General features: G+C 41.5%; 2 protein-coding genes across 2 annotated transcripts; both read right to left on the minus strand.

The window, feature by feature from the left end:
• Positions 1-1,434: 1,434 nt before the first annotated feature.
• Positions 1,435-14,394, minus strand: LOC135237465 (transmembrane protein 201-like). The gene is made up of 6 exons (XM_064304622.1): positions 14,176-14,394; positions 11,735-11,855; positions 10,643-10,837; positions 7,970-8,152; positions 6,890-7,263; positions 1,435-5,896 (listed from the first exon to the last, which is right to left on the minus strand). The coding sequence occupies exons 1-6, from the start codon at positions 14,280-14,282 to the stop codon at positions 5,677-5,679; spliced, it is 1,200 nt and encodes a 399-aa protein (XP_064160692.1). The 5' UTR covers positions 14,283-14,394; the 3' UTR covers positions 1,435-5,676.
• Positions 14,395-15,186: 792 nt separating this feature from the next.
• LOC135237466 (solute carrier family 25 member 33-like) lies at positions 15,187-23,702 on the minus strand. The gene is made up of 7 exons (XM_064304623.1): positions 23,526-23,702; positions 20,764-20,937; positions 19,207-19,284; positions 18,037-18,137; positions 17,456-17,522; positions 16,463-16,743; positions 15,187-16,099 (listed from the first exon to the last, which is right to left on the minus strand). Exons 1-7 carry the CDS (start codon positions 23,564-23,566, stop codon positions 15,897-15,899), a joined length of 945 nt encoding a protein of 314 aa, XP_064160693.1. The 5' UTR covers positions 23,567-23,702; the 3' UTR covers positions 15,187-15,896.
• Positions 23,703-26,585: the final 2,883 nt, after the last annotated feature.

The following is a 26,585-nucleotide window of genomic DNA, read 5'->3' on the forward strand; positions in this document are numbered from 1 at the left end:
TCTTAAAGTCTTCATAAATACTTCAGCCTTTTTAAAACTTCTAGCATTTTAATAATTCGTATAAAATAACATGGATTACAGTAGCAAAAACAGGCCAATAATTAAACAGTATTTCTTTTTTCCCTTTGAATCTATTCTATGTTCAAAGTCAAAACTAACAATTAAGGCAATATTCCTGTGCTAACATGATATGACTGTCTGCCTTGCCAGTCGTATAGAACACTCACCTGTGCAGGTGAAGGACGGGATGGTTACTGTGGATAAGGCCCAGGTCAGGTGACCTTTCTGACCCAGCCGTTGGTGCAGGAGATGAGAGATTGGGGGGGGGGGTGGGGGGGGCCTGAATGAGCAAAAAAAGCAACTCTGGAAACGTCCTCTTCGGGTGAGATGAAAGTATAACACAACAGCAGGTGCGATCACAGTGGCGCATCCATTATAAGTGGGATATAAGCTCTTACCTTTGGTCTCAAAGTGTTGAACAGTATTATTAAGGAAGTAATTCCCCCTTTTGGCCAAAAAAAATTAAATTTGGGTGACCGGATGGATGCTGTCCTCTTGTAATGTAGAAGCCGTCCTTTAAGCAATTGCATGCGCTTGCTACAGTGGTAAATACAGTATGCTACGACACACTAAAAGACAAAAATTAAATTTCCCAGTTGCAAATCAATTCCTGTATTATGGCTTAAAAACAGTCAATCTTTCATGCAAAGTTACAGATTCCACTTAAGAGCATTGAAGGACCACCCCACATGTTCATCATCTTTAAAGACAGACATTAAAATACCTTTGTACGGTAAGCTGTTGGACCCAATCCAGCAACATCCAAGTAACTCTGCACTGGCAGACCTTGCAAGATTGCAGGAAGAAACTAGTCTTATTCATTACTTTGAGATAACGTGAGTATGAAATTACTGGACGTGACCGATGTAAATCAGGAGTCAACAGGTTACCTTGAAAACATTTGAAAACCTGACTGAATGGGAAAATGTGCATGACTCAAATACTTTCAAATACTGATTGAGGACTGTTTATATTAAAATTGCTACTGTACACACTGAGTTTGCCGTTTTTGCTTTTGCAATGCATGATTAATCTAATCACAAGTTTAATCTAAACCTTTTTCACATAACAAACAAATGCTCATTGTGCATGATGTCATTACTACCACCTTAATATGAATTTGGGTTATATGTACACTTCAGCAATAAGAAGCCCCTGACAAAGGTTCTCCCTGCCCCCTAACATGACTATATGAACACAGCTCATTCAGAAACTTCAAAAGGATATCTTCAACAGTTAGCCATTAGACAGCCTCAAAGTCTGTAAGTTTCACGATGCAGTTCTTTTTATCAGATTGACATTTTTTTCTTTTTAAAAAGTCAGAGGTGCCAGTGGTGCAGGGTGCAGGCTTAATAAATTCATCAAAAAAAACAGTAATTTCAGTTGTTTATTCGATTAAAATTTATTTGGTTGAAATAACAGGAAATAAATGATACAACATACATTCTGGAGAAATGGTATAACTACCAGTATATACTGTGAGGAAGAGCAAACACAGCTGTGAACCCTGAAGAGACGGCGTCCATTACAGCGCAATAAAATGGATGGATCAAATCATGGAGGGACGCAGTTACTCCATATTAGAGGAAAACTCCAGCCTGAAACACTTCGACATTGTTAGAACTTGCATATTCATGACGTAAAACGCAACCCCGGTCCTATTTTCCTATTTTGTGTAGCATTTCAGTTTTTCCACAGTTAAACTGCGAGTTCTCTAGACAACGTGACATCACACTGTAATATTGCCACAGCGGGCACAGTGGAGTTTAATAGGAGAGTCCATCTTCAACGCACTATGGCACCAACTATAAGTATTGGACAGTCATTTCAGTTAGGGGTTTTGCTTTGAACCCCTGCTAATTGTTTTAGCCAGGAGTAAGTGCTTTAGCCAGGAGTTTTCCTTTAAAAACCTCAAGTGCCATGTAATTTTCTGAGATGGCCTCAAGAATACAATTCAGATTTACAATTGATTGAAAATATTTGTTGTTCCATCAGGGTGCTGATCCTCTTCTTTGTTTTGTGAGTGGAGACAACAACTTAAATTATACTTGATCATTAAGTAAAATACCCCAAAATAAGGAAACAACTACAGTGCATACGAAAATATCACAATGCGCTCAAATGAGTTTCACAAAGGCAAACTATTTAGCAGTTGTATGCATACTGCAATATTGGCATTGGGATAAAATAAAACCATTAAAAATAGGCTAATTCAGTGTAAAATGTGTGAAATATCCCTTAGCTTGCCTTTTTTAATACAAATAACAAATTTTGATGAAAAACAAAGTACATGGTGATGAAAAAAATGTATTAGGATCAGTTAGCAATCAAGTCATGTGAGCAAACGGCAGAGTATGACTGGACTAAGGGGGAAAATATTCACAGCAAATCAGCTTTGCACTTTGGGGAGATCAATTCCACTGCTCACAGCAATTCAATCAAAAACTTTTTCATCCTGCTGTTGGCAGAGATGACCCAACAATCACTCATCACCAAACAGTTCCTGTGTGCATACTAATCGAATACAGGGCTGACCACAAACATCTGCAGCTCAACCCAGTAGCCTTATGGGAAAACTGATTTTTGCATATTACGAAAGGTTTTGGCTTTGGAAAAATACTGCAGTTCACCTAAATTCATGATTTCAAAATGTACAGTTAATCTATGATAACAAAAATAATATAAACACACAAAAAGTACTTAGTGCAAAGTTTTCTGTGTGCAAAATACTTTGGGTGAACAGAATTCATGGTACTGACTTTATTGGGTGGATTAATAATCAGAAGAAAATAATACTAAAAACAGAAGATCTCAAATATGAGGGAACATACATAATCCAGTTTACCAACGGCTGGAGAAAAGAAAAAAAAAAAATAAGAACATACAATCTACGGTCAATTATTCACACACTAATTTAATTCACAGCAATCTCTAAAAAGACAATAGAAAAATACAGTACACATACAGTATCCATAATTTAAAACAATATACATGATAATACTGGGTCCTCAATCAGCATCTATGTGAGCTGCCTCTAAATTGCAGTATTGATCAACCATTTCCCCTATCTGGACCTGAACAGGATCAATAAAGATCAGCTAGTGTCAGCTTCACTGCAGCTTATGGCAGTAACTGCAAGTGCATGCTATATGATTTATCATTTTTTTAACAGTTCATGAAAAAGTATTATACTGGAAGACTACTAAATTAGCCACTAAATTATCACCTTAGTGTTGTCTGCAATGCATTCACAAAAAGCTTCCATTTCGTCCAAAGAGGTTAAAGTTAAAATGTGTTGGGAATTACATTATGCCACCATGCAAGAAGTTTGCCTTTCCAGTCATCTCACAAGCAATGCAATATAATGCCAATATAATATTTTACTGAAAGATTTCTTCAGTACAGCTGGGGTAAAAAAAAAAAGCAAAATTACAATATTATTCCTGAAAGAAACACACTTCATCCTTTGCAAACATGCCCAGATTGAGACTAAATGTGTGGGATTCTTACACAGGTAGTCTGAAAATCACATGGACTCAAAAATCCTGAAGGGAATTAAAAAGCAAATCTTAATGGCAAGAAATGAAGAAGCAGAGATGATAATTTACACAGATGCGTCATTATTGTAGGGATTACTATAGTGTTTCAGACTGTGAGAACAGGACCCGTCCACTTGTCTACAAAGCAGTATCCAATACTTATTAGAGAGATAAGGAACCTGTTTGTCAAGGGCCAGCTTCTGCGGTGAGTGCATTAGCGCCTGCTTTTCTGTTGCAAATGCTTTGTCTAACTAGTTGTTCCACTTTACCTGAACAACAAAACCCTAAATAATCCTTTTCACATTTCAAGTCAATACATTATTTATTTCGTGAATCATAATAATTATGAGTGAATACAGCAAGAACACATAACCCGATTGGCCTTTCTGCGCGCCCAAAATTGAAAACAGAACAGGAATGAGAAAATGTGAAACCGTGATACATACAGAAATAAAGAATTTCTGGAAAAACAAAGGCTTTCGACAGGCAGGTTACCCATACGACAGAGTCATCACCATGGGGAGCAGCATGTACTGTAGCCACTGTAGTACAGTAGATGGTAGTGTTCACTATGAAACAGACAAGCAGAATTTTAGCTTCTTCACATTTTAGCAGGAGGCATAGTGTTTTCTCACTGGTTTTTGAGTTAAAGGTGTCAAATACTATATGAGATATTTAGTTAACTAGATAGTTAGCCAATGGACATATCCATATAAATGGATATTAACATATTGGTTGCATTGGTGATTCATTCAGCACCCAATTTTATCTCTCCAGTAACTTAACAGTTAATGTACTTCTCCTACGCTCATGGTTCATCTGAGGAATAATATTTTATTGTTGAGATGGAGTTTAGCCATTTAAATCCTTCCTAATCACACTGTTTTTCATATTGCAAGAACTGTTTCTGCATTGGTTAAATTGTGCCAAAATGCTGGAATAAAATGCACTAATTAAGAATGATTATTTTCACAGACACACATCATTTTTAAGGATATCACAGGGCACTGTAGAAAGGGGGCAAATATGCTCATTACTATGCCATGGAGTGGAAAAAAGACTTGCCAAAACAACTACTTTTTTTATAAACTAACTCCACGTTTCTTTTGTTTTGAGACAAAATCCTGCAGAGTAAGCAAGCTTTTCACATGAAATAGGAAAAGCTTTTGTAATTTTATATGAAAAATTCCAAAGGACTTTTTTTCAGCTTCTGTGCCTTAGGTTTATGCTACTTTGTTTGACCAATCAGTTATTTCAACACAACCTGGTCACAATGCAAAAATGCAGAGATTATCTGGTGGTTATTTAATTGCGTACGAGGTCCACAACTGTCCTTGGATGCATAATTCCAGATTTCACAAACTAAATGAAAAATTAAAACTCTTTGATGCATTGATGGAGAGGACATATAGCAATGTAGCCAAACAACAAGCAAACATGGTTCATCAAAAAAATTAAATCTAGCCATCATAAAAGCAGTTGCAGCATCAAAGGAAAGTACTGCAGCTGACTTGCAAGTGAAATTTGTCACAATAAAAATAAGAACTTTTCCTGGCAGCTACTTTGAGCTACAGCTGTCAATCGTCTCAGACCAACCATTGGTCACTAACATGTTTATCACTTGTTTGGGAGAAAACGCTTAACTTCAATCACATTCATCAATCAGTGCTCCATATATACATGTATATATTTTATGTAGTGCTTTAAATCTAATAATTAATCAAATTATTTGCTCCATTTTTTACTTTTAATTAGCATCAGTGCTGAGGGATTTGGGGGACAACTTAAAAGAAAACAAATACTTTTCAATAAACAACCATTTACTCTGTAGTATTACCATTATTTTAGTATAGGGCATGAGGGAAAAAAATAAATAAAAAACCGCCGAAGCTACTGAAGAATTTCAGATGGAAAGATGGTACTGACCAGTATCCAATTGGCTAATACTACTGAATAATTGGTGAATAGAGGTATAGAGAGAAAACTGAAGAAGACCCCAGCTCCACATTGGAACACAAACCTCATTTACAAATGGGTCCTATGGCTTCTTTGTCGGTTTAGTTTCACAATGCGGGTGTCACTGTTCAGACTCTGACCTCTGACCCCTGGTTCTCCCCCGGTCTGCGGTTTTTTGTGATGCCACAGCCGCAGTGAACCCCGCCAAGCAGCACAGGCAGGTGGCGCTGAGCTTGACAGTGTCCAGCCAGCTCGGGACATCCTTCAGGTAGTGTTCTACCAGGTGCAGCCCCATGACCAGGAACCAAAGCACAGAAGCCACAGCGTCAATTCGCCTCAGCCTGTAGCATTAAAACAAAGTGTGGAAAGTCCCAGATTTAGGATTACATGCAATGCAGCGCAGGCAGTAGCCTAGCCAGCTCAGCCCTCAGACCAGCACTCAGCAGCTCAGCTCAGCTCAGTCAGCAGTCACTCGCTCAGCTAGCTCAGCTTACCAGTGTGCAGTCGCTCAGTAGTCGTCAGCTGCTCAGCTCAGCTCAGTGCAGCTAAACTCAGCTCAGCAAGCACAATATCCATTGATTGTTCTCATGCCAACTTCTGGCCTTAATGACTTAATAAAGCCCTAACATTTACACCATCTGACATTTGAGCTAAATTTCTTGATAAGCGCATGAATGACAACTGAAGACTGTTATTCTGTCCCTATACAAGAGATTTCATTGTGATCTAATCCAGTGGTTTGCAGCCGCGTTCCTGGAGTACCCCTGTGTATGCAAGACCATCATTTTAAAAAGCTGTTAATGAAAACCAGCAAACACAGGGGTACTCCAAGACCGAGGTTGAGAACCACTGACCTAATCTATGCGTGAGCCAGTGTTGGTGTATATGCGGCCAATTAGCTCATTTAGCCAGGATAATTGGTGGAAACAAAAACCTGAATGCACACCCGCCCACCAGGACCGGAATAGCCCACCCCTGGATTGAGGGGATCATGAAATAGTTTTAAATTACTAATTACATTTTCTTAAAGGCAAAAAAAAGCCGTTGTGAAAACAACATAAACGGAAAACTACAATCCGACAGGTGACTCATTTTTCACTTGTAAAGCAAAACCACCCATTTTGCATGATGTTGCCAAGAATTCCCGCCTTGGGATGTGGACCAGGATTCCATCAAAATAATTCAGTTTCCTTGTTTCTCCAAATAACCGCCAACGTCCAGATGCGACATGCATACCGGTGTCTTTTTACTGCATTAATATAAACAAATTATTAGCCTGAAGATTTCCCCCGAAACAAACCCTTCTCTACCCGAGGCGGTTGAAGGGAGCTCACCTGACGGGCCCGCCCAGGAGGACGCTGCTGACGCAGGTGAGCAGGCCCAGGGAGACCACGGCCACCTGGTGCGCCTGTCCGCAGCTCCACAGCCGCCGGGCGTTCCGCAGGGCCTCGTCCGGCAGCAGGTCCGGCAGCAGGCCCAGCACCTCGGGCCACGCGGCCGCCCGGGCCTCCTCGCTCCCGTTCGCGGGGCCTCCGTTCGGGACCGGTTTGGGGACGGACGCCCCCCCGTCCTGCGGCTGGGGGGGGCTGCCGGGGCCGAGAGGCTCCCCGGATCCGCAAAACGCCAAAGCCAGCAGGAAGGCGCAGGCGAGGAACGCCAGAACGCGGAGGAACACCGCCCCGGCGGGTGCTGGCGAGGCGTGCGGCTTCTAGAGAGAGGAGAAGCGGAAACGTTAGGACACAAGGGCAATTCAAACATAAAGGAGTTTTTTTCCTACAGTTCGACAGGCATGCATATTAGGAGGCAAGAGAAATGTCTCCAGCAACTCCTTAATGTGCAAGAAGTGGATGGACAAATAAAGCTGTCCATTCCAGCCATTCTTTATTGACATTATACATGTGTTTATACTCTTCAGCTCCCTCTGCCACAATATGCCATGCATCACAACAGCTAGTGCAGCATTTCAGAAGAGGATGAGAAGTCCCCCGTGACACGTAAAATCAATGATAATCCTGAATCATATTAATATCAGATGATCATAACAATATTAAATCAAGGATGCAAACAGCACTCCCTTTGCATAATGGGTTTAGCCATTCCAGGTCTTACTAGAATCAGGGGTAGCTGAGCTGAATCCATCAACAGGATTCTAAAATGACCTGGGGGATATTTAACCAAGCAGGATTACCGAGTCAGCTGGATAACAGTGCTGAGTAAAACCTGGAACGGCTCTTTGTACTTCAGTCTATGTTCCAGATTTGGGAGGGTTCCGGGTTTTACTCGATGCAGTTCTCCAGCCAACTCAGTAATTCTGCCGGAATGGCTCGAACGGCTACACAATGGGAGCGCCGTTTCAGGTTCCTGTTCCCGTGAGGTGGCCCCCCCTCGCCCCTGCCCGCCGGGGCTGCCGTCACCTGGCTGAAGGCCCCGCCAGCGTCCCGGCCACGCCCCAGCTGGTGGTGGTTGAAGAGCAGGGCGCGGAGTCGGCGGTTCTGGTGCTTGATGTAGTACTCCACCGCAGTCTGGCACGGCCGGCACAGCTTGTGCGTCTGCTCCACATGGCGCTTGAACTCCTCGATCTCCTCGTCGTACTTCCCCTGGTCATAAAAAAAATAAACAGGCATGTTATTGTAAATAATTCCTAACCTTTATAACCTTCATTCCATGCGGTTAACCCTTCTAATTTACAGGTAACTATAATTTAACTGGTTACGTTTATTGTTATTAATTAGTTTAGTTATTAGTTTAGTCTCATTTTAAAAAATAAATAAAATTACAACGACAAAAAAACACAAAAAAGGCAAATACTAAATTATAACCATAAAGGTTCTTTTTCTGTCAAAAGCAAGCAGTGAACAAAAAAAACTGTAGTCTACTGCACTAGACTGGTAGCACTGCTTCGGAATAGTGTAGCTTTGTTGTAACATCATTTGCAGATCAATAATTTCGTTGGAAGACCCAACCGAGGAAGTGCATATTAACAGATACATAGAGACCACGTTTTTTCTGCATGATGGCTTTTTAAACGTTTTTTGCAAACATTTCTGCAGATGGAACACACCAAAAAGAAAAAAAAAATCACATGAAAGCAAGAATGCAAAATGAACAGATCTACACGCTGCAGTACAACACTCATCAAGAGCAGGTAACAGCTTAGCCGGCACACATCTCGATGTGCAAAATATGCAAATATATCGGGAAAAAAAAAAGTTTTACCGCACCTCTTCCTCAAAATGCAAATAACCAACAGCAGTAATACAGTCCAGAAAATTGACCTTTTTCCTACTGCACTCTCAAAAATCACACAGCACATAACAGACCAACACAACGGATGGAAAAAAAGATGAGAATGGATCTTTGTTGAGACTTCCCTTTCTGTCGCCAGTGTTCCGACTGTTCCACAGTCACCAAACCTATGCAACACAACACTGACTGATGTCACAAACCACTCCACAGCTTGGATGGCTGGTGCTTAAAAAAAGGCAGAAGGGAACGCCAAACCTTTCAGTCTGAACACTGTCAAGGCCCATTATACGCAACGGAGATACAGAGCACAGACATTTGCACTTACCAAGTTATGTAATTACAGTCAGAGCACAACTCTGCAGCCCGGCTATATTTAGCCCTCCTAATTGTTACAAGCCTAATTAAATGGCATATTTGCAATTTCCTTCATATTGATGGAGGAATGGATTGACTGATGACATTTCTTCCCAGTGTAGCAAGGCCCAAACCGAAAGAAAAAATGAAAAGGGAACATTTGCAAAAGATCTCAAGCTGCACAATGCGAGACTCGGCCATCCGTGACTGACATTCCTCCCGCGATTCTTATCGGGTGAGTCTTAGCCCTAGCCAGTAAGGTACCTGGAGACACAAAACATACATTTCTGGTAAAACCACTCTGCCCTCCAGCAAACAGAAAGCATCTCAGCCCACACTTATTCCCTGGAAACTCATCATAGATTAAAAAAAGGCAGTAGTAGATCAGGTGACCTTGGCCTAACCCTCACTTTTACAGATCCACAGTGAGGCTTTTTAAAAAAGAATTTAAAGAAACAGCTCTCCCTGGCTGCTTGGGCTTCTAACAGAATGGCAAGGATCGGGGAAAGACAAGAGGGAACAAGAACAATGCCACAAAATTATTGGTGGCTGTCACAACACCAAGCTCGGGGGGTGGAGGCTGACAGCAGCTGGGATGAATAGGCAGGGAAGACCCAGAAACAGGTGTACAGCAGGCCTACAGGACTAAGCATGACAAACAGAGATACAAACACTTAATGCTTCAACATTTTTTATCATTTAGGAGTCACTCTTGTATAACAGCCTATATACGCACTAAATATTCATTGCACTGACAGAAACAACAAACAAAACAAAAGAAAAACGGTTCCTCATGAAAAAGCTTGCGGTTGTGCCATGCAAATTTATGCGCATTTATTCCCTGAACAAATATTTCTGTGAAATATTTTCATTTCCATTTTTACTTGACAAAGAGAGGATTCAAGCAGCTGTCATGCAATGCATTTTGCCCAGTGCAATTCAAAATGTGCACCCACTGTGCCCCCTAGTGTGTAACACTGGTACTGCAATACACCTGCTCCTTAATTTGGCTTTCCTGTAATAAGTAAAAAGTAGGGCCAAATCCTATTCAGGCACAGGTAAAATCAATACGGTATGTTGCAAATTGCACAATGCACATTACACATTAATATCCTATGAAGTTAATTAAATGAAATTACCAAGTATACAACACCAAGTATCTGTTTACAATATATCAAACAAATAATTCCAATGAAAAATGAAGTTGCAATCGAGACAATTTTAGAATGTATCATTTTCTTAAATGCCAAATGGCACTTTCATCCTTTGTCCAAAAAAAAAAAGACACATAAAATTCTGATGATGGAGCACACAAAATGACATCTACGTGGGCTGTTATGGGTTTTTTTGGAATAGTAATATCAGGTTTTAACTGCATTTCAGTGAATACATGAGTGAGAGAAAGAGAAAGAGTGAATATAAAGTTATACTGAATATTATACAGAATTACACTTAATCAATGCAGAGGTGACAGAGGTGCAACGTACATCCTCCCTTGGCACAAAGGACGCGAGCTGCTTGATCTTCAGGGTCTGCTTATTGTTGCACTTCCTGCACACCAGCATCTGGCAGTTGACCCACTGCAGCGTCTTGCTGGTTTCGGGGCGGGGCGAGCCGGCGGGGACGCCCTGGTTCAGATTCTCCGTGTACTGGGCAGGAATGGCTTTGTTGTAGTCCCCGTTCTGGAAGACATGCTCAGAAGGGTCAGTAGGCCACAGGAGCTGAACTACACAACAATTACAGTTGAGGCCAAAGGTTTACATACACCTAGGCATTTTGACCCACCGGCATTCTGATATAGTGAATTGAAGCTGAAATAAATCTGTCTCAAATCGATCGTTTTAAAATGACCGCCGATGTGAACAAAGTAGATGCCCTAGTTGACTTGCCAAAAGAAATGTATGGTAACATGAAATGTGTGGAGTTGTAAAAAACTTAGTTTGAATATCTTTAGAATAGGTGTATGTAAACTTTTGGCCTCAACTGTGCCTTTTAAAGACACTGGCTGTAGTAAACCAACTGCACCTTTTTCATTTAGGTACACGTTCATTTAACTGCATCCAGAAAAGCCCTGAGTGCAGTAGGTGGGGCTAGAGAAGTTTAGTGTTGCTACGCATTGGTTCCAGTATAAGGATGATCTAACCTGGAAGTACTTCTTTTTTCCTTTACTCAGCTCTTTTTATTAGAAACACTAGCTTATTCAATCATAAACATTTGACCGTTGCACTGGAAAACCATTAAAAACAAGACTTTTCATTTTTTCACAAGTCATTTTGGGGAGTTCAAAGATCACTGAAACTAACTTGGTATCACAAACTCAGTTACCAAGTTAGTTTCATTTTGTTTAAGTTGTTGATTGGCTAAAGAATCCACACACCTTGCTCTCAAGGCCTTATTTTGCTTCAGACTGAAAAAACAACCACAAATAGCAGACTATATGGCCCTCCAACACTTGAATTTGACACCCGTTTTAGACAGCAATCAGAAGCGTAATGTTCCACAACAGAAAAATTTTGCAGACACTCATTTCATCAAACAAAAACATTCTGCATAAATGAAACCGTCCATGTTCAGCTTACCTCCTGAAAACCATTGTACTGCTCACAGTTGGGGCAGTCCCAGCAGTTTCTGTTGCCATATGGAACCACTGTGTCCTGGTTGCAGAACCAGCAGTTCACACCAACATGAGTGGGCTTTTTTCTGTCCGATAAAAAAAACCAACAACATACCATTTACAAGGAAATCGTGCCAACAAAAACAACTTCTTCACCTTCCTGATTCATTACAACAAAGAATATTTTTGTAGACACCAGTCCTGACTTGAATGCACAGGAGCTGGTGGTAAAACAACCCTTCCTGCACTGTGGGGTGGATGGGCTCTTTACAGCTTACAAAGTTTAGGCCTATAGCAAATCTCCGGTGTCAGAGATTCTTATAATCTTATCATACATGTAAACTTATATGCATACACATAGAATTTTCCTATTCAAGCAAAATTACAGCGAGACAAAATCACTTTATGCCGCGCCATCAGGCTGCAACTATGAATTCTTGTTTGTCTGCCTCAAGAGATTTAATCAGATCTTTCGAGTGGAGCAGGAAAACACCAGTTGCCATCTTTGACTTTCTTTTCTCAAACTGGTTTAAATATCATCGATTTTCACAGACTCCTGGGATAGAAAAGCAAGTTGATATTTTGGATTTGCTATGAGTAACTACTGGGGGAAAAGTTCATTTATTTATTTATTTATTGCGAGAACTAGCATCATCAAGTGCACAGTGCAACTTTTGTTTAGCAAGTGTGTTATAAAAACTGCACAGGTAACCCAATAAATAAGATAGGCCTACTTAATTTGGTATATGGGGACCAATGTTGAGAAAGACCACGGCCAGAAACAGCATTTTTCATTCTATATTAGCAGTAATACTCACACTGAGCACCTGCTAAGGAATTTCCCATCCCTGCGTCCACGAGGACGCTAGTCTGGCATAGGATACAAGTATAGACTACTAGTTTGGCATAGGCTATACGTGTAACCCGATTTCGACAAGATTTATTAGCTTTATTAGCATTATTTTGACGTAGATAAGCTATATTTTATAAAGCTAGCTCATAAATTATGTTGAAATCGGGCTATAGTCTGATTTCAACATAATGTATTAGCTAGCTATATAAAATATAGCCTAAAGTATACATTCAAAAACAGCGTTCCTTAGCATGTTACTAAAGACACCAAACTTAATATCCAGTGAAAGCTTTGCAATTGAGAAGCCACGGCTATTGATGTTTTAACCACACCAGGAGAAGGTCATAACCTTCGTCTTTCTCAGTCAGTGACTAGCACTGCAGGATTTACAGTAAAATCCTTAAAGACAATCAACTCCATCCACAACTACTGAGCTCTTTGTCTCGCTAAACCCTGAAAGCGAAGAGGAGCCTGTATTCAGTTGCAACTGCTGAACAGTCGCTGCTCTGTCAGACTCAATGGCATCGTGTCTCCCCCAAGTATCAGTGCGTCAGAACAAAGACATTTATGCCATTGCCTGCGTCTCAGTGCGATCAAATCTTAAGACCCAGTACACATCAATTCGATTAAATATAGTAGCCTATTCGACGCCATCAATATGTAGTTATTTCTAATAATTTAAAACAGAGAGTGGTTTGTGTCTGTACTTCTTTTTCCACCAAACCTGAAAGACAATTGCTGCAAAGGAAAGACAGCTTGGCGAGCAGCTGTCTCGCCCCTGAGCGAATGGTCCATTTGTCTCAACAGTTGCTTCTGTGTTGTAGACTATGAAGATACACCAACTGAAACTTACGGCCATTCTGTTCAACACATAAACATTTAGGAACTTATAGCGGAGTTATCCAACGTCGGAATATAGATATAATAGCGTTCAAACATGTAAAACAGTGTAAAAACCTACACTCAGCACATTTTCTGCATGCACATAGGCTACACCCCGTCGCAAAATGACAACTGTGGTCACAGCATTCACATGGGGAAATTGGCCATTCACGAAGGAAAGCTTCGGGTCTTAATGTTACTTTAGTTACATAACTAGTTTTGCTAAGAAACTATATTTAAAAGCACGCCAATTCGCTAGACACAACGCTTTCCCACATTATTTGGTATGTTAGTTAGGAATTACCTAATCGTTTTTTCAATACAATTCACAAGCAGCTAAAACTAGATGCATTATCGTGGACTTTAATACCCCAGACAAATCCATTAGCTACGTTTCACACGGTGCGGAGGGGCGGTGCCAACAGGACAAAACGTGGATTTGAGATACAACCAAATACAAGCTAACAGACAGGCGAAAAGCGAGCAAAATCCATTCGCAACACAAAGCCCATGCATACACTGCCGGCGATCATACTCATAAAATGTTGCTATCGAGTATGTACGAAGTAGACCTTTTGGGGTCACAGATGACGCTTCTTGGACCCCCGTTCTGAGGCCTTTGTTATAATGTACTTCGCCCGCTAGCTCCAAAAAGCCAAATAGCCACTTACCTCGTCGCTATTTTGTAAACCAGGGCTCCAGTGGCACAAGCCGTAGCACCCACGCCTCCGTATGTTACGTGAGGATATTCTGCAAAAATCTGGTTAAAGACCTCCATTGTCCATGGAGTATTACACGGTTTATCGGCGCCGTTACCCAAGACAGCTATAGTAGTTTACTAGAAAAGTAACCAGCTGGCTGGATTACCACTGTCCAACGCTAGCTCCTCCCAATGAACCTACGAATCAACCAATCAGCGATGCCTTGATATAAAATCCCGCATGGCTGGCATCTGATGTCTGTGTACTTTATTTTGGCATTTAAATGGTGATAGGGTGACACGATTGGGTGCATATGTAGCTCGAGTACAGCATTCCAAACTGCTTTCTCACTAATTCCCTTTTCCCGAGTAGGCTACTTCATGCTAAGATCCAGGATAAGCGTACCCGGATAAAAATATGAATACCGAAAGTTTTTGTGTGAAGAGTAAAAACACCCACTCGGTGAGTTTAGGGACCTACTCCCTGCAGTAAAGTCAATCTTGGTGATCACATGAGCAAAGAGGTGGTTCGACTGTCTGCAGGACTATGCAGTGGGGCGTATGATCAAACAAGAGCAGCAGGGTAAAGAACATAACTGTACAATTATTTTAGTATTAGAACGATCACGTGCTTCCTTTTGAATTGCACGTCAATACGTTTTGCAATTCAGAATTCCATTAGTATAGTGTAATTAAACAAGATACAAACCTTTACAGCGTTGTATCAGTAGATTTTTGATCTAGAGCAACAATACTAAAATACTTCATGTAAATTTCAATGTTATGAAATTCGTAATTACAGGACGACTGGATTTAACTGGTCAGCTGGTTATAAAGACTGTCTGCCTTAGCTTTTAGCTTTCTCCTAAATTCAGATAAATATTTTCCATGATGTTAAAAAAAATCATATACTATACAAACAAACATGTTAATTCATGCATTGTGTGAAGCCACATTTGACAAATATGCATTTATGGCCTCGTTTTGTGTAAAATAAAATTATTTATTTTTTGTTATCAAAAAACATCAGGGATAAAGAGCAAACAAAAACGGTCACAGATTAAATTAAATTCCAGGTAGTACCCGTGTGGTTGAGGTCCTGAACGAACAGGTTAATCAACTTCAAGTGTTCTGAACTAAACAAACATCCCCATAGGAAGAACATGTGAATATTTACCATGTGAGCAAACTGTTGAACCCAATCAGAGTAAAGGCCATTTTAATCACTGAAGCACACGATCTTGCATCCGATTTAATGTCCAAACATTTTGCTACATGATAGACAGACAGATTATTATTTATATTCAGAGTGCAGTGCTCTTTGTGGTGGCCTCTAACAAACAATCTTCGGTGTTTCCTTCAATTATGTGCATTACTCTGGCATATTTTCAAATAGATTTTGTTCTCAAAGTGGTAAACCCATTTCCTTTGGATATTTAACAAACAAACAAACAAAATAAGAAACAAGTGAAAATAAATATTTTTTTTCTTACATAAAATTTACAACATACAATTCTGTGTCATTGTCCCTTCTAGGATGCGTTCCTACAGATGCGTCTGAAAAAGGAGTGGCCGCTGTCCTCCTCTTGGAACACTTTTAATTGTCCTGCAATGTGATGTAGCTGGCGAGCAGGAAGTCCTCTTTCCAGCTCCCATTCAGTCCAATCAGCTATCAAAGGAGCCTCCTTCCTGTCAATGGGAGCCATCGCCTAGCAGGTGGACAATGAGCTCGTAAGAAGAGAGCACGATGGCTGTGTTGGGAATCTGTCGGATGAGCTGTGGAATCAGTCCTCTATAGAAAGCGGCATAGCCCTCCTCCATGAACACCAGCCGCCCCGTCTGGAAGAAGTGCTTATACTTGCTGCCCTCTTCTCTTAGCCTCGTGCGGATCACCTCTGAGGGTTGAGAGAAAGACGGAAGGATGAGTGAATGACAGACAGGGAGAAAGTCACGTCCTCCAACAGTACTGTATTTTGCGCGCATTCAAACAACAGCAACAACAACAAAGATTCCAAAATTTTTGTACATCACTTTGGATAAAAAAGCGTCTGCTAAATAAATGTAATGTAATGTAACATTATGGGCAGACGGGCAGGCAGTGAGCCAAGAGTTTTAAAAATCAACATTCCTCTGAAGTGTAGGGATACTCCACACCACACGGGGGCAGAGTTGCGCTTCTAGTGGTACTCGGCAGTTTTAAGTCGGCTGCAGCAGGCGTTCTGAGCAGGGTTTTCGGCTCTGGCGGACCGCGCACTCACCGTGTGGGTAGGCTATGCAGGAGGCGCAGCCCTTGGCAACGGCGGCGGCGCCCATGAGGCCCAGGAAGTCCGACGCGCCCTTGTTGTTCCCGCTGCCGTGCGAGAGGAGCCGGCTGTCGGCCAGGTGCTTCTTCAGCGTCTCGTAGATGAGGAAGCAGATCATGGTCTCGGAGATGCCGGCGTACGACGCGGTCAGGCCGCGGTAGAAGCCGCGCGCGCCCTCCGTCCTGTACACGTGCCGCGCACACTGCAGCGCGTTCATCTTCTTCTCCCCTCGCGCCCTGAGAGAACGAGGGAGGGAACGAGTGAGAACGGGGAGGGGAGAATAGAGTTCAGGGAACGGCTTTTAAATGCCGGAAACAGCATGTGCTATCATTTGAAAAGTGCTTAAGCAAATCAAATTTCATTTAAATACCAAACATTTCATAATACAGTACAAACAAATCATTTGTAAACTGCACTTACAGTAGCTTAATTTTCCATTACCCCCACCCCCCCTCCAGCCCCCAGCAAAAGAAAGTAGTTCATAGTCTTATTTGACTACAAAATATCATGTATTTTATAGCAGTAAATGGGACTAAATCTTCTTCCACCGCGAGGTGCTGGTTATTTTAGAATCATAGCCATGTTTAGCTCTGGCTATCTGCTCTGACATCATGATAAGAATTTCTGACCTCTGCTATTTCCAGCAGACACGGACAGTGGCTCTGTGCACATGCTGCTGTGCCAAGGCGGATATTTATAATTCGGCACTGGTCATGTGGTGGCAGGATTTCAGGCACGGTGTTCTTTTTCAGGGAGGATGTCCCCAGTTAAGAAGGCTCAAGGTTTAACAGCCACGGTCAAATGAAGTCTTATTTAATCTGAATGCTCAATAGTTGTGTCCACTAGCCATGTCAGATAAACCAAACACGCTATAGGCATATAATACTACGTGGCCAGTGGAACATGCTCAGTGAACCACACTACATTACTACATTGCAAACAACATACCTTTTTTCCAGTTGCATTCTGGTCTTCACCATCCATACAGGGTTCATCAAGGAGTTTGTAACAAAGGCTGAAAAATGAACAGGCCAGATAAAATATTTATGAGGGAGGAGACCAGCCAAACAGCATTGCAACAGAATAGAAGTGGTGACACAAAAGTTCTCTTTCTCTTTCCTGGATGCATGTAAGGAGAACACTACGACACATTAGGTCAAACAGCAAAATATGATACGAAACCAATTATTTGTAGCCTTCGGTGCGCATGTAGCTCTCCCCCCCCACACATCACACACACACGCGCACACACACACACACACACACGCACACGATTGACATACGTGTGCCGTTATTGACAGCTGCTTAGGAAACAGCTCTTTAGCCTGACCGCTAGCGGACAAACACAGCGCCCCTTTGGCACAAGGCATTTTGGAAAATGTACAGTACACAAAACACTCATCCAAGGGCAGTTACCTCTTTATTTGTTCCAAAGGCCTAGCCTTTTTTTGAAAGTAGGTTTTAATAACTATTAATAGTTTATGCGGGACATTGGGCACACGTTGACGCGGCTTGGCCTGTTGTCTCACCTGCAAAGCCAGCTGAGGACATGTGCACCAGCCCACTGTTGGGAATGAAGACCCTGTTCAGCTTCTCCTTCGACTTGGAATACGCAGCAAAGTAAATGGCTCTGTGTGGGACAATGAAGAAGGAAAAAGGGAACATTAGCCAATCACTTGAGGTGCAAGGGACTTTTCTGGTTTAATTAAAAGAACAACATTCATCTTTTGTAGCTGTGTGTGCGTGTGTGTGTGTGCGCGCGCGTGTATGCACACGCACAGTGTAGCCTCCCTTTTCCTGTATGCTTGTGCTAGACTGCCCATTCCACACGGAATTCTGAAGCACTTCTGGGACAGCCCAACGGGAACACATTCACTAAATGCCAGGACACAGGCCCCTTAAGCACAACTTTGAAACTGGACACCACAGTGCTGGAGCAGCCAAACTGCTAGCAGCAGATGGTGCAGTCAGCACACCCTGACTGCACCAACTGTCCAGTCCCCAGACATACCCAGCAGCGCCTTGGTGAAAAATTCAACAGGTCTTTTAAATGAAGAGAAAAAAAAGAAACTGTACTTTGAGAGCCTGCACAGCATGTTCATTCACTGCTGTACAGAGTATTTGTGCTGTGTATTTGTCATTCAAAGTTGGGCTGCTATTAAAATTTCACAGATGGGCTCAACAAACACCAGCCAAACATCAGCCCCACCCCCAGACCGAGCCTGTCTTGTTAAACAGCTCCAGGACATGCACTGTTTACTGTCCCCTTGTCTGCCTGGTAACTCATTACCTATGTCAAAAAATGCTTGCAGCATTGCTACTTCGTAGATGGGGGGTGGGGTGGGGGGGCTCGCCATAGCTCTTAATAGTGAGCATGAAGGCCAAAAATTTCAGCCAGAGGTCACCCTACAAAAATCTGAATGACGCAATCCCTTTTCCTGTTAAATGAACCAAAATACCACAATGGGCAGTGGGAATACTAGCATTTTCTTGTCTGTAAATTTAGCTGCATTTTGAGGCTGCTGAAAGCAATGTATTATGTTGTGTAGTTGAGTACATTTGTGTACAAAATCTAAGCAGGTATTATAGATTGCCCTTCACCTTTCATACCCATCGCACAAAAATTGTGCTTTCATTGCACTAATAGACAAATGCTTCAGGACAGAATGTTCCTCCTCACAGTGGCACTTTGCATTTACCTCGAAGGCGCCACTCCTACAAGGTTTGGTCCCAGGCCTCGGAAAAGAGATCTCGATCCCTCTTTTTCCAAAATTGACCTGGAATGTGGAGAGACAAAGAGGCAAGGATGAGAACAGTTCCCTTCTGTGTGACCGCACACATGGCGGAGAGATTTAGGCCGTTTGTTTTTTTTCAAGCTGGCGAATGATCCGCCGCGTACACAACCCCTGAAAGAAATCGTTGACACGTCAGCACACGTACGGGACACAAAGCCACGCCTCCCAGCCCCCAGGAGAGGTCACGATTTCCCATTGAGCGAACGCTCTCCCCTCCCCAAATCCCCCCCGACACACAAGCCATCCCCCTCGTAAAAAAAAAAAAGAACGTTTATTTTTCCAGGCCGACGCGATCCCTGGCCTTTCAGGCCCGTGACGGCTTTACGTCAGTCCACTCTAGCAGGTTCACAATGCTGGCACGATGACTTGGCCAACACACAGCAGATGAACATATTGTGACAAAAACAAGCGTCATATGCCTTCAGTAGCGGACAAAAAGTGTTCATGGAAGGACCAATAAGACCCTTAGATGACACGTAGACAAACTGTACCACTGTGAATGACATAGCTTTAAAAAAACAGTCCTATTCAATCGGTGCAAGTGCCTTATTAAACACTTAATGGTTAAATTGTTAAATAATAGTAAGCGCTTTGCTTCCTCAGGGACAGTGTCAGAAAATGGATACCAACACACAGGAATCCATTTTCTTTGCCACTTTTTTAAATGCAGAGATCTGTCAGTATTCGTAATTTCCAGTCTTTATTAAATGATTAAGTAAGACATACCCATTATAACATTCGTGAAAGTTTTTGCTATCAGGATCCTAATTAAGACCACGGGGTGACATTGTATTGGGGCTGTACAGTACATCCAATAGGTCATCACCTTGGTTGTTCTGCGCAATACTACAGCCTTAACACTCGAGTTCCAGCAGCCAATCGTAGGGTGAGCACTGTGAAATGCGACACCACCCGGCCACACCCACTCACTGAAGTCCCGCCAGAACACGACGCCCCTCGGCATTGGCAGGTCATTTAAAACCGGTTTCTGAGCCAGAAATAGGCCGACCCCTCCATTAACAGGAGCCTGTGTAGAACGTCTGCAGGAGTTACGCAACAGCTCTCAGCTGGCGAGCCAGAGCCAGAGCCAAAGCGAGACCCCAGCGTCAGTGCTATCGCAATCATTAAAAATAAACAGGTCACATTTAATAGGTTTTTTTTTTTTTTTTAAGCTACACTCATTTTTTAAGTCATTCTCCCCCTTGCTCATATTTCACTAGATTACTGCAGGCGCCTGTCAGGGGGAGCGGGTGTCAGATCCTTATCAGGTGATCCATGTGACCGCAGTAACCGAAGAGCACTGACCTACATGGTCAGTACCCTTGCGTCAGTGACTGGGCAGTGCCTGCTGGCCCCAGCTGGTGCTCTAGATCCAGATCAGACCGGTTCAAAGTAAGCAAAAATGACTTTAGAAAAAGGTCTGCCAAAACAAAAAACAAAAAACGAACATTGCCCCCTTACCTCAAGACTTGCAGCAGACCTGGCGTCATGGATGCGGGCCTAATCACACCGGCACCATTCAGAGTTCCCAACTGGACCTGGAACACGGGTCTGAGGGTGAGCCCCGAAGACTGCAGCCTGGTCTTCAGCACCTCCAATGGGCAGGTCACGATGGCTCCAACCGTGCCGCTACACCTGTGCACAAGCAGGCACAAAACAAAAATAAGATTAGCTTGTCGTTTTAAATCACTTTTACTTATTTAAAAAAAAAAAAAAAAACTTTATTACAAAATTTGTGCAAACCGAACCATTTTCAAGCAAATAGAACATTCTAAACTTGTACAAACCACTGCACCTCAAAAACATATTTATCCAGGAAACAGGATTGGAAACCTGACTACCAGTGAAACAGTGCATGGCAAGAATCTGAATGGGAACTTACAATTTTCTTCCCTGTTTATGATACATCCTGAAACTTTCATACATTTACTCAGCTAATTTAGCACAAGCCAATATCTTCCAGAATATTCCAAATAATATCAATTATCTTTCATAATATTCCAAGTAATATTAATTATCTTTCAGTATTATAATTTGTAAAAAGAAATAAATACATAAATAAATAAAGTTAAAACTGGAATAGAGTCCATCTGAAATTAAAATCAGTCAAGCACACTGAAAAGTTCACTGATCACAGGTCAAGTTCACCAACAGTTCAGAGGCTCAGAAGGTCATTCTAGTCAAACAGCAAAACAAACAGACCCGGTGAATCTGCAACGTCGTTTGACGCAAGTAACTTCGATCAGAAAAGGCAAACACAATTAGCCAATAAAGTATGACATCCGGAAGAGGAGATTAAGAGGATGCCAAAAAAGGATGAAGGTGATCGATCAAATCTGAGAAAAACAGGGACTAGATTCAGCTGTAAATTATGCTGATACAGTATGGAACACATTTGTTGGCTAAATGGCTTTAAATCATCAAGGGTCCAAGGTATCAAATGAGCCTCAATCGTGCTGCTGCCAGATATGCAGTGGATACTACAAGCAGTGTTTCAACAGATAAATTGCATATCTACTGCATATCTGGTAGCAGCATAGTGGTTTGAGGCTCATTTGAGGCTATGGATCACTGGTGGATGGGAAAAAAATGTTTAGGATAAAAAGCCCTAAAAAAAAAAAGAACACTGCGTTTTCCAATAAGTCTTATTGTGCCAAAAAAAGGTGATAAAAAAAAAAAAATACCTTCAGGTACAGTACAAGGACATGTCATGAGACAGATTTATTTCCATTCTAGCTGAATGACAGGGAGCACAGGCCCAGGAGAGAGCAGCTGCAGGGCTTCACACGTAAAGCATTCCTGCAGAGCGCTGGCTAGGCCAATGCTGGATCACCGGGCAGCACGCACACTGTCACACGTCCTGTCTTCTCAACAGGCAGCCCGTACATTCAGCTGCTGCCAGAGAGGGCCAGTCGCGTTAAGCAATGCAACAGTAACCGGCACAACCCTAAAATAATGGACTTGAATTATTACAGAGGCATAACGGAAATGCCCTGTGTTAAGTCGGTAAAATGGAACATCAGAATCCCTATGATGGAGAGTGAAATTGAGAAAGCATGCAACCTCGTTAGAGTACAATATTCATGAAAACAAACTATTACTTGAAAATTATTGGTGCTTGAGACTGAAACTGAATGAGTAACTATCATAACTCTCTTTAGGGACTCCTTTTAGAAGATGAAATTACTATTCTTGGCCATGAAAGGAAGCTTTGGGCGGCTGGACAGAGCCAAAGATGTACGCATTTAGAAGTAGATGGAGCTCCACAGTCCTTGAGCAGTTGGTCTTAAAATAATACAGACACAACCACCCTTGTGATGAAGCATTCAAGGTAGAGCAAAACGGAGAAACTGATATATGAAACGTGATAGAAAGGCAGTTGTTTCGCATTCCAGGTCTTCCCACCAGTAGCAGGCATTTCAGAAACTTGTTCTGTCGCACCAACATCACATATTTTGTGGAGTCTGTTGAAGGTGCAGGGGATATCTTGAGTCAAATGGAGCTGTATCCTTTCTGTTAACTATTCCAAGTATGGTAGTGACTGTCTCTGGTTAGTATATACCCCTGAATATCTCAAGAGACTACCTGGTTAAATAAAATAAACATACCTAATGAAAAAGCCTCAGCATCCAACTTATTTGCTATATCCTTGCACGTCTGGAAACTCAACACTACAAGATATAGCCAAACTGCTCAACAAAAGACAAATGTTCAATGCAGTATGTTGCCATGTGTATCAAAATGTTTCTGCATTTCCCACACAGTGAAAAATTCCTCGTTAATTATGTTGAATAAAGTCGACTTTATTTGCACAGACCTCTGTCAAGTTTAGCCCTGATTCATGGATTTAAATATACCTTTTTAATTAACAAGCAGTTTCAATAACCTTTAACCTGCATGTATTCGTTCTTTGTATAGATTGTGGAGAAGTGCTAAGAAGCCATTAAACGTTCACACATACAAACCTAATATGCTCGCATGCACCACTCGATTTACAAATAGGTGGTCGCTGCCCGCGTACAGTAAGCTTAATGTTTAGGCTTAGGAGCTGAATAACAGGAAGAACATTATAGTTTAGACAATAATTATAAATTTTTCATTGGAAAACTCGCGCTTTAGTAAGCGTGGAGGCAAATACGTTTCATTGTGGCCACATACTGTCACGGGCCGAGCATGTGACACGAGCTCTTCAGAGAAGAAATCCACGATTAAGTCTCACTTACCCTCCAGCGAACAGATGTAAAAACGTATCTTTCTGTGCCATTTTCAAGCTCTCATAACACTCAACAAATAAGAAAAGAAAATGTATAAACTTCGCTCCAGCTATCACACAAGCCTAGTAACCTTGGTCTCGCTGTTCCACCTTTTTTACACCCGGCGTTTGGTCAGGAACTCCTACTGCGCAGAATCAGAAAAACGTACAATGACGCACATGACGGGGTGGGGGTGGGACGGGGGTGTTGTCCGTGACGTAGCGGCACTGAAAGCGATACCGGGGACTGTTTTAGCATGAAAAAGCATATGACCGACGTAAGGTTTCAAACTGCTCGATGCTCTGCAGTACGAAACTGCATATGCATTTCAAACGCAATTTGCAGTCACATGCAAAGTAGACCAAGCATTTATGTTACGTATTAGTCTAAATTAACATTAGTTTAATTGCAGTGTCCGACCTTTCAAATTCAAATGAATGCAACCCAATAATTATTTTTATTGAACGTATAAAATAAATAAACAAATAAAATCAAGCCTTCCAATAACATAATCTGAACCGTTAGTCGTTGGGTCGTTTGGTCTGTAGGCTGGTATACTGCTGCATTATTGGAATTTGTAAAGACACTAATGCAAAATGAAAGCAGACCTTAGTTGGCTTTCCTCTGTCCAACGGGATACGATCCCTTTTAAACACCAATTATGTCTGTATTTTATTTGAATAATATAAACTGCATGGACAGTATGTTCAGATTTTGTATAAGTAGGCTACTATATAAGTCCTGTGTGAACCACATTGGTGGGTTCAAATGAATAATCTATTTTCTACCCCAGTGTTGTATGGGTTGGTAACTTGGGTATAATATAGAACACGATTACATATTCAAAAACAAAGGGCAAGGTGGCTGATGGCCAGTGGCACACTGTATGGGACACGTTAAATACATTAGGCAGTTGCACAGGCACACTCCTGCAAGATCTTGGTTGTTAAATAAAAGATTAATGTGACAGAAAATGTGCCAAACTGTCTTGAGGATAAATAAGTGTGTGAAGGGTGATATCATCAGTTTTCTGGAGCAGCACATACATTGCAGCGTCATATTATAACAAGCCACGTTTCCGTTTTAATGTCCTGGTTAACTGATAAGCAAGTTATAGCCCCTCCATGATAACACAATGTACTGTACAAGCAAGTTTGTTTTTTCCTTTCTCTAAAAATGAAAAACAGCAACCCAGCCCCCAACTCCCCAAGGAAAAAAAAACTTTTGCTCTGCAGTACATTTGTTTTCTGATATTAGCAATGTCGCCTCTGACAGAAGAGCAACACACAGTAACGTACCCTGCTATAAAAGTACAGCAAAAACATGCCTTATCAGCTTTTACTGGGCAGTAAATACATAAGAGTGGCAGGTGTTGTTTCCATTGCAGTATGTGTGTATGTGTCTGTTGAGAGTGGGCAACCTCTAATGGAAGACAGATGATACCTAGGTTAAAAAACATGAGGCAGCTGACAGGGAAGACTGAGTTGTGTAACTGACCTCTAACCCAAAGGAGAATGGGAGAACAGCATTCCGCAGCATTACTGCAGAATAACGAGAAAACAGTTTGGCCACGTTTTTAGCACCTTGAGAAGCATAAGTGCACGTAAATGTTTCCAGGGGTTCCTTTCTTAACTTGATCAGTTTTTTCCCCACATTAAAAAAGTCTGCTTATTTGAATCTGTAAATATGGATATGGAAATTAAGTGAAGAAAGTAAGTTTGGATAAAAGCATACTGGTTAATCCCGCTGATGCAGTAATTTACTGTATTTGATGTCATGCCAGCAAATGACATCAGCCATACTTGACTGCTGTTACGATCAACCTATAACAAACTATGTACTGCTAATACAAGCAGCTAAACCACCATATAATTATTCTGCCAATACAAACCATATACTGTGTGTAATGCTCTACTATAGAGATCCACTTAACGTGATTCACTGCTACACTGTACTCTGTGCTGTGCTCTATTATAATCCATCAAAATGTTGAACACTCTGCCATTATAATTCATGAAATTATATCTGTTAGAATAGAGGCACTTGCCATTTTATTTTTGTGACTTCACATGTTAACGCACAAAGTGCATTATATACAGATCTTTCTCAAGGATTTTACAGCATGCTTTTTGTGCCTCATTTATGACATGAAAAATGTAAGTGTGTGTCCTTGTGCATGGTGCGGAGTACCCAAAATGGGGAAAACAGCAATGAATTTGTAAAGAGAAGGTGACCAAAATGAAATGAAACATGGAATGATAAGCCCATCTCATTCACCAATGTGAGTGGAATATGAAATAACAATCTGCTGATCCAAATATTGTTTAGGATTGTCATCAATACTACATGGCCACCCATCAATTCAAAACACTGCATAAATACACAAAAGCAATCACTGATATCATGGGACTACAGTGATAAGGTTTCATTGGAATTATATTTTATTTTTTAATTAATTAATTAATTTTAATTTATTCTTTTTTGCCAGTTCAACTTCAGTGGCTCCAGTGGATAAAAACTTTTAAATGAATTACCATCAAATCTATAGCGTCCTCCTAACCAGCAAACAGCAATGTGGATGATCTAGCCTTGCCCTGTTAGCAGGGACTTGTTCTGTGCCGAGTAATGATTCACAGAGAGAGAGTTCAATGGTTGCTCTAATCTTTGCAATTCTGAAGATTAAAAAAGCACAAGGAGTAACATTTAACCTAAATCCCGCTGTTTTTTTTCATGACTTGTTTGCTACACACGGGTTGTCAAAAAAGAGACTTGGGTTAGAACACATTTGAAAATTTTAGGTCACATGGTTTTAGAAAGTGACAATGAGCCTAACTTTCTGGGGACCCCTGAAAGTATAACCCAGACCTAGATGTCCCTCCCAAAATTAGTGTATCTGCCCAGTGGCAAGGGCGGGGCAGAGAAACAGGATAGTTTATGGTGACAATGAGGGTCTAGAAAACCTGTTTAACCAAGTTCTACTGGCCTGTTGCTGCTGTTCCAGTGGCCCAAGGGGTGTTCTTTTCAGTTACT

This window comes from Anguilla rostrata, chromosome 13, assembly GCF_018555375.3.
Source record: "Anguilla rostrata isolate EN2019 chromosome 13, ASM1855537v3, whole genome shotgun sequence".
Lineage (NCBI taxonomy): Eukaryota > Metazoa > Chordata > Actinopteri > Anguilliformes > Anguillidae > Anguilla > Anguilla rostrata.